Source organism: Bacillus rossius, chromosome 5 (assembly GCF_032445375.1).
Source record: "Bacillus rossius redtenbacheri isolate Brsri chromosome 5, Brsri_v3, whole genome shotgun sequence".
Taxonomy (NCBI): Eukaryota; Metazoa; Arthropoda; class Insecta; order Phasmatodea; family Bacillidae; genus Bacillus; species Bacillus rossius.
Window position 1 is genome coordinate 16613445 of NC_086333.1, and position 9596 is coordinate 16623040.

At 32.2% G+C, this 9596-nt stretch overlaps 1 protein-coding gene across 4 annotated transcripts in view; it reads right to left on the bottom strand.

The window, feature by feature from the left end:
• The window catches only part of LOC134531614 (inter-alpha-trypsin inhibitor heavy chain H3-like), a 166130-nt gene extending 158138 nt beyond the window's left edge, over positions 1-7992 (bottom strand). For all 4 annotated transcript variants that reach the window (XM_063367369.1, XM_063367368.1, XM_063367367.1 and 1 more), the window contains exon 1: positions 7668-7992. In XM_063367369.1, coding sequence (XP_063223439.1) covers positions 7668-7970 — 303 coding nt within the window. In that variant the 5' untranslated portion in view covers positions 7971-7992. The remainder of the gene's footprint in view (positions 1-7667) is intronic.
• Between the last annotated feature and the right edge of the window lie 1604 nt (positions 7993-9596).

Genomic DNA, 9596 nt, shown 5'->3' on the forward strand with positions numbered 1-9596 from the left:
AGCAACTTCACATATTTAATCGTAATCTATCTCACTATCGGAAATCCCAAAGGACGGTGAAATTTTTTCTAATGAGATCCCTGAAATAGAAGTTTGAGGAGTCCCAGGGAAAGACGAGATGTTCTCTGTCAATGATGCTGGAAGAGAACTTCAAGAAGTCCCTTGGAAAGATGAAATATAGTCTCCTGAATTTACTACAACACATGTTCTAGAATTTATGATAATTTGTTCAGTCGTAGGCGTATAAACATGTTCAGATTATGGCTGGATTTCATCTGACGCTAGGTTATGACCATTAGTGTTTGTAAGAAAACCATATTTTGGGATGACATTGGGGTTGAAAGGTATAATTCCAGGAGCTTTAAATGCAGATATGTCCTTTTCATTTAATACTGACTTTTTCCAGACAGCTCTCATAATTTCTTCAAAATCGTCAGTTTTCTTAAAGGTTAGGTTAACAACGAAGTTGTTACATGCCTTAAAGTAGTATGACTTCAGAGACTTGATAAAAAGCGCGGTCTAATTGTTGCAGCCAATGAGTTGTGTGGCTTGGGAAACTAAGCAAGATTATTCCGTTTCTCTTTGCAATTTCAACTTTTTATATGTTGCTAGTGTGTGATATGTGGCTATCCTATATGAGTAGATCATTTACTTAAGATTGCCTGAGGATGAAGTGGTTTCGAATCCGATAAAAAAAATTTCAAAATTTACTTGATTAATTTGTTGTGATAATACAAACACAGATCCTGAAGGGATTCCATATATGTATTCGTCTTTAGTGTTCTTTCCCTTGAAAATACAATGATCCTTCTCCATTCACATATGCCAGAACTGATACTGCTTCACCCTTTCTAACCCGATATGATCAAAGATAATACTACAAGAACTTTTTTCTGCAATAACTTCTCCAGGATCATTGTTCAGTGGCAGACCCGCTTCGTCCATATTGTTACGAATGCGAGAGACCAGACCGCGATGGCAGGTTCGGAGCTGGCTGGCGGTCCTGCGCGGCCCCTGGCGTCACGCACCGTGGAACGTGCCGTACACTGACGTAAGACATGCCACAATTGCCTGGCCGGAATACAAGGGTCATCGATACCCCCCTCCCCCCGCCAACCACACGCAACGTGTTGCCTCGGCGCTGTTATCTATCGATGAGCGTTGTTTCAATCGTTCTGGTCTCAGAGCTTCACCACAGTCGTCGATCTTGTGAGACGTAAGTGCTTCTATACTGTTCACAATTTCACAAAGGAGAATTTAAATTGGCGTAAATATATATTTTTTAATTTCATTTCCCATGAATTTCCTACCTCGTACGTTAGTTTATATTGCCAAATCATTAGCTATATCAGGGATGGTGTTATTACCATTAACATATTCACATTATTCGTGATTGTAGTAATTTAATGTTTGGTCTTCATTTCAATTACTTGGTGTTGTTGATCCATCCGTGTTATCATTAGTCAACTTGGTTGTACATATCTGGTCATGTTTATTCAAGGTACATGTTTCTTCGGCTAAACAATATCTTGCACGGGCTGCAACTAAATGATTTTTGGTAAGGACCCAAAATGCACTCGTTTATTTCATGGTGCTTAGCATTTTTTCTCAATGTAATCTCGTTCAATAACTTTATGAGTGACATTTTGATTTAGACGCAGGCACGATTCGGAATCCATACCTGCTTCTGCGGCTTATACCAAATACATCCTGGGACTTTAAATTGAAACCAATATTAAAATACGAATCTCAGTAATATATTAGCACGAGTTTTTTTTTATGTTTTGAAATATTCATGGCCGATTAGTTGTGTGTCTCACCAAAATATATCTCCACTTGTTTTGTTGAAGTAAATGTTATTTATATTTTATGTGGGATGCAGGATGCTCTCATATTAACAAACTTACTAGAAGGAAGGCTTCGCTAGATCAGAAGGAGTTACTTGACATTTTGTGTAAACTCCTCTATATTATGGTATTTTTAACATTTATAAATACGTATAATCTCACGTAGCCTTATAGCCTGGATACAAATGTAGCCATGTAGCCCGTAAACGAATGTAGCCTGGCTACATTTGTAGACTAACTACAAATTAATCCTTGAAGCATGGCTACAGATATAGCCTTGCTTCAAAAGTAGTCTTACCTCAAATGTAGCCTTGAAGCCTGGGTACAAACGTAGCCTAACTATATTTGTAGCCTTGTAAACTGGCTTCAAATGTAGCCTAACTATAAATGTAGCCAGGCTTCAAGGCTACAATACTACAAATGTAGCCAGCCTACATATGTTTTAGGATATATTTGTAGCCAGGCTACATGGCGACTTAGATTATATGTCTTAGAAAGTCTGAGTAAAATGATAATATATTCGTTCGTGAGAGAGCATCCTGAATCCCACATAATAAAATTTTAATTTTTACCACAAAAATACATGTGGGGACATATGTTGGTGAAACCCATAACTAATTGTTAATGAATCTTTTAAAATGGAAAATTTACTTTTGCTGATAGATTTATGAGATTCGCATTTAAGTACCTATTTGTTTCAATTTAAACTCTCAAGTTGTATTTGTTTTAAGTCGCAGAAGCCAATATGGATTTTGAATCGTTTCCTGCTGCTATATCGAAAGGTCACTGGTCTATTTACTGCAGCCAGGAGATTATTACCTTGAGAAAAATGCTAAGCTCCATGAAATGAGAGATTGCCTTCTGCGTCCTTAGAAAAAAACATTTGTTTGCAGCCAATGCCAGACATCGTTTAGTCGAAAAAATATGTATATTGAATAAACATGGCCGTATTTGTATAACCAAGCTGACGATAACGAGAACAAGTCAACAACACCAAGTAACTGGAATGAATACAAAGTATTATACGAATAATACTATCACGATAAATATGAAAATACTAATGGTATCCTATATCTATCTAATTATATGAAATTAAAATATAACATGGTACGTAGCATATTAATGGGAAATGAAAAAAATATATATTTGCGAAAAATTCAAGTCACCTTTGCGAAATTGTGAACAATATAGAAGCACCTAAACTCACAAGATCGAAGCTTGTGGTGGAGCTCTGAGACCAGAATGATGGAAAAGATTCATTATAATAAGTTATTCTGATCATGATTATGATAGTCACTGGGACGATGACGACTTAAATTTCTTTGAGCTTGTGTTAAATCAAAAGACTTCAGAGATCTTAAAATATTAATAACAAACATTTCAGGAAGATCACAGCAGCATAAAATATTTATAACATAGCATGGGAAGATTTTTACATATTGGTCGACAGGTTGAGACATCTACGTGTTTAAAAAAAGAGTAAAGTTTATTCATCACCAAAACCACATGGACTTCACTCCTTTGACAAAGAAGTGTGGATTAAATAAAACAATGACCTCTTTTATCTGAATGAGTATAAGAAGTGAAAAAAAATATTATTTGGATTAAAATTTTTTTTTAGTCTTTCCATAATCTTATTTCTACCTTGAAAAGAATTCTCGTATACGAATTCTAGCTGTGAAAATCATCGTCAATGATTAAAAAAATTGAGAGTAGGTAATAATAATGCGATTTGGGCCATTTTGACCAGTTCGAGTAAATCTACTGGATCAGTTGTAGGCAGTTGAAGAATTTGAATTCAATTGTAACCCAATGCAGATATAGACAATGTAGCCAAATTCTGATACAGACAGTGTAGCCAAATCCAGATGGATTCATTGTAGCCAAATGGAGCTGGATACTATAGTATAATTTCGTATATAAGCGAACATATCCTAGCAATCGTATCCTACCGAGTTTATGGTTCGTGGAATTGTACGTCCTTTTAATTCAATGTGCATAATGAAGTTTTATGTGTCCTACAAGGATGAAAATATAATTTTAATACCAATTATAAATCTTACGAACACTAGAACCATAACCATAACTTTTATATTTTGTAAAATTCAACTTCTAATGGAGCGAAAAAGGGTAATTATGGTTTTAATAATAATAGTTGTCTCCTAATTTTATGAAGTGCAGTAAATGATTTTGAGTACCAATAATAAATGTACGAAAACCACCAACCAAAATGTTTGTATTTTACCAAATTTCAAACCCTAAGTTAATGAGAAAAAGGGGTAAAAATGTTCTTATAATTAATAAATATATTTAAGAATTAAATAAGCTTAGTAAATGATATTGGGTAATAATAATACATATTTGAAAATATTCCAACAGTTTTTATCTTTTGCAAAAATATTATATTTCTATTATATAAATTATTTATATTATACTTTATATTATTATAATATTATTATAAATTATTTATTTGGTTACTAGTAATAGAATAATTAACGAAAATTACAAAAAAAAAGGTTTTTATATTTTGCAAAATTATACCCCGAAAGGATGTAAAATGGTTAAGTATATAGGTTTTAAAGATTAAATAATTATACCTCAGAATTTAACTAAGCTTAATAAATAATTTTAAGTACCAATAATATACAAATATATACTACCTACCAAAATTTTTATAATTTGAAAAATTTAACACTTATAGGATGTAAAAGTGGTAAGTTGGTATATTTTAAAGAATATTAATTATATCTTCGAACTTAAATAAGTGAGTTAATTGGTTTTGAGTTTCATTAATAAACAAATGAAACTACCAACCGAAAATTTGTGTTCTGCGATATGCAATTCCTAGGTGACAAATGGTAGGTATGAAATAAATGAAGCATAGTGATTTATTTCTGGTACCAACAAATAACTTACGAAAATTACCAACCTAAATCATAACAGTTTGCGAAAATCAAAACATAATGTTGTTAAAAGGATTAGGTGTGTTTTAAAACAAAATACCAACACTTATATTTCAATTAGAATATATAACTAATAAACTATAAAATGGTGCCATCTAGAGTTAACTACGTATTGCGTATTTTTGGCGTTTATTAAAATTCGTCCATGAATGTAGATGAAACGGGATAAGTATTTGTTTATTTAAAAAAAAAATTGTATCTCATTAACTAATTTAGTAAGGCGTAAGTTAAATTATAAAAATTTAAAACTAAAAATATTTTACTAATTTGCAAAACTTTATTCCTAAGGAGTGTAATAGTTGAGTTTGTGTTAAAGAAAAAAACATGGACAATTCCGATTCAACAAGGTCTAAGGGTAAGAAATTAAGAATGAACAACAAGCATTAGAAATTATTTTTTTTTTTCAGTTTCACGGTGTTGGTCTTTTAAGGGCGTGGAAAGGGATTAAGATTGTTTTATCATAAAAACTTAAAATCTCCACAGCAAATAATATTGTACAAAAAAATTTAAGCATGAAACTTAAAAAATAAATATAAAAACGTAGGGTACTTTCAACATTTTTCGATATTCGAACCCAAAGGTAGCATGTCAGATTATATAGTTATAAATCATATATGCAAGCTAATAAAGATGAAGGTAAGAAGCGAGAGTATTGTAAACAAATTTTTAATTAACTTTTTTTTTTGTCCGATCACAGGAGTGTTGAAAGGCGGTCAATTTTTTTCTTTTAAATTTATGAAAATCGCATCTCTGTAGCTAATCAAGCTGGATATAAATCATGTGATATGATTTATTAACATGTAAAATCTACCAACTCTTTTTTACAACTTGATAAACTTCTACTTCTTAAAAGGTAAAATAATGTAAAAATAGTTTTAACATTAAAAATTATATCTTCTTATTAAATCAAATTTTTCTGAATATATAATAAATTTTAAATATACATACTTAAGCTACCTTATCTTGTTCAACGTTCTCCAAGATATCACCCCTTAGTTGTAACAGGAGTTAGTATTATTTAAAACATAAAACAAGGTTACAAAGTCCATTAACTCAGTATTGGCAAGATAAATTTATACTCAATATAAATATAAGTCAAATTTAATCATTTTTAAATTCGCATCTCCGATTAAAAAAATTGTTTTTGTTTGGTGAGGTTTTTGTTAATTTACTTAGTTTTGAATATTTATATTGACATCCGCATGTAAAAAATTGAGAGGGTAAAATTATTTGGGTTTTTGTTTAAGAAATACTAAGATAATTAAAAATCAACTTATAGGTTGCATAAGAAATTTTATATCTGTACTCTTTACTTCAAATAAAGTGGCGATTGTATCAAAATAGCCGTAAATAATTATATATATTTGTATTAAGGTAGAATTATATTAGAAGCATACTTTTTACCATAAAAAATCAAGTGTTAGTGTAAACGATTTCATAATTGTAGTTAAAATTAAATTGGAGCGTGTTCAACAGTTATTTAAATTAGGCCCCATGAAATAAAAATTAGGTAAATATGATTTCATCCTGAAACACTCTAAAACAATTAGCTAGTAAACAATAATAGCTTCATAGTGTTTTCATTAAATGTTTATTAACGTTAAATGTTTATAATGCTTGCATATTATTAAATCCTAAATTTACAGTTTCTAAATAATTCAGGGAAAATTAAAAAAAAATACTTTTTAAACATTAATTTTCTATTTTGACTACAAAGTTATGCTGTTTTATAACAAGCGACAGTTAAATGTTATTATAGTTTTAAATACTTATTCATAAACTCATTTTTAGAAAATTTATTAATTTTAAAGCTTTATGTTCAAGTTTCATAAATATTAAAAAAATATATTAATTTATTACTGCTGTGTTCTTATTAAAGAAACAAGATAAGAATTTTTTCTATAATATGTGAGTATAAAACGAGCTACCTTCAGGCATGTTAGCATATATTCATGCAAACAAAGTTAATGTTAGCAACACATTTAAAATACAGCTCTCAAGTAAAAATTGGAATTTCTAATGCCACAAAAAAAATAAACGAAATTTAATTACACAAAATAAATATTTGGCTTCTTGGAAATGTGATTGCCAGTTCAAGTAGAAAGTCTTTTTTATTTGTATTTCAGTAAGGCTGCTAATTCCAGTGAGTTTTTCGAACTGATCAAACCACAAAGAAATCTCAATTTATTTGTAAATATACAATAAAAAAATTATGCTATTTTACACGTGGCAGCAATTTATCCCCTGGTGTAAGTGAGTATTGATATACCCATATGCGTTCGTGAGTTTTAATAATTATTTGCACAAGAAAAAATCTGTTAAAATTTTAAAAGTACCTACAATTTTCTATTTAAATTAACATGACAAATATTTGGGTGAAATTTTCCTCTAAAATGCCTTTGTATAATTATAACGGCAATCACTGTACTCAATTTTCTAGTCAGTTTGGTTTTTGGTGTTTGTAAAATTTTAATTCTTCCAAAATTAATTTTGTAACTTAAACCATTTCTATGGGATGTGTATTTTTAATCTATTATAAATTTATCGTTAGCTATAGTCGTATGAAGATGCGAAGAATCCAACGCTCGATAAATTATCAGATAAACATCGTGTACGTAATTAACGAAATATTTATCATATGAATAGAAAGCTTACGTAAATCAGAAAATATTTTGCCACTATAAAGATATTTGTATTCTGAGGAACTTGGTCGTCAGAAATTTACTAGAAAAATTGTATTCGCGTTTGAAATTATAAATGTATGTGTAAAACAACAACTGTGTAGTGACAGAACTAACATATGATATGTAGCCATGAGTTATAACAATGTGTAATCAGCGCCACACCTCGGCCTCACCTGGTTGTCGGCCGGCAGGGGCGTGCTTGGCGCCGCGTCCGCCAGGGGCGTGGTGGTCACCAGCGACTGCTGCGCCACCGCGGCCACCAGCAGCGCGCTCAGACACGCGCAGACGGCGATCATGTTGGCAGCTGAGCGGCCTGCGCGCGCCGCGCCGCTCTTATAGCCGGCCGCGACCTGCCACGTCACGGCCCGGCCCAGCGCCTCTGCAACCTGCTTCCCCTCCTGCCAGCTCCACTGTTCCCATGGGTTAGCGTACCCTCGAGCCGTGAGGGGACCCCGGAGGCGACACCCTTTCGTCATTTATCAACATTTCTCCAATTTATTTGCTGTGAGTTTAACAGAACCTATAATGACAGAATTTCTTAATTTTTAGCTTTACTAAAGAACATTCTAAATTTTTATACGATTTTTCTCTTACCAAGTCCGAATTTTTTGTAATTTGTTTCATTTTTTATTATTTTTATTATTATAATTTTTCTAATTATTATGTAATTTGTTTCTATTTTTTAAAATTTTTTTCTGTTATTTTTCTGGTATTCTGGTGTGCTCCTGATTATTTATGCCAATATATTGCTGGTTTTATCCGAGTGCTCCTGTTTCTTCCTAGCTATACATCTGTTGATGATCTCCGAGTGCTTCTGGTTTTTTGTGAGAAATCGATCTCTGCATTAAAATATTTTTTATTTAATGGTTCATGCAATTTTATTCAGAGTTACATTTAATTAGGGAATTTCTGCTACTAAATCAGCACTTACAATGTTTTCATCAGGTGGAATTCAAACAAAAACATCATTACTCAGTCCAATAATATGTGATCAGACAGCTGAGAAACACTAAAATCCGAGATGAACTTCCATCTCCTTGATTTCTAGAGAAGCCCTCCTCTTGCAATCGCGAGAGCGCATCCCGCATACGACATAGAAAAGAATAATATTTCGCACTACGCAACACGTGGAGTGATCTGTTGTTGAAACGCAGAACTACTTGTGTCGATTTTTTTGAATAAAATAAATAACTCGCACATATGAAAAATTAAAAAAATATATATATTTAAGTACTTGTTCCAATTTAAAACTCTCAATAGCATCTAACATTAGTCACAGAAGCTAACATGGATCCTGGTTTGTTGTCTGCAGCTGAATCGGAAGGACGCCGCTGTAGATACTGCAGCAATAATTTTGACATGAGAAGGAATGCTAGACGTCACGAGAATAATGATTGTCTTAAAAATCCACTACACCAAATGTTAAGCTGTAAACGGTGTAGCAGGTTGTTAACACGAATTGACAGCTTAAAAATACACGGTAGAACATGTAAAGCCAAGCCCACTTACGGGATAGAGAACATGGATAAAGATACTACACTAAGGAAAAGTGATGTTTTTAACTCTTCCGATCGCGACGAAGAACTTAGATTGAAGGATGCTGATGGTTTAAGGAAGACTGAAACTAATGGAAGTATCATTAACGTGAAAAGTGAGAATACAATCAAGCCCATATTCAGTAGACCCTACATACCTTTGAATAATGATGGACACTTAAAAAGGAAGATTTTAGACAATAAAGAAGCTTCTACGTCAAAGATTTCGAGTTCTTAAAGAAATTAAGGTGAAAACGCTGACTTCTATGGAAATTTCGACAGTGACTCTGAAGCTGGTGACGCGATCGAAGACTGTGCTGAAGCACATAAAATATACAAGATCGAAGACTATGATGAAGTCGTGAGACTAAAACGATGGAAACGTTTTAATAAAATTAATTATTCTGATAAAGCTTACGATTATCGCTGGGCCAAAAGTGTTAAAAGTATTTATAATAAACATGCATGGAAGATGGCAGCAGAAGAATTTAATTATTTATAATGGGAAGATCCTAACATTTTAGTTGACAAGATAAGACTTCTTCATGCTCGCTTTGTGTAGGAAAC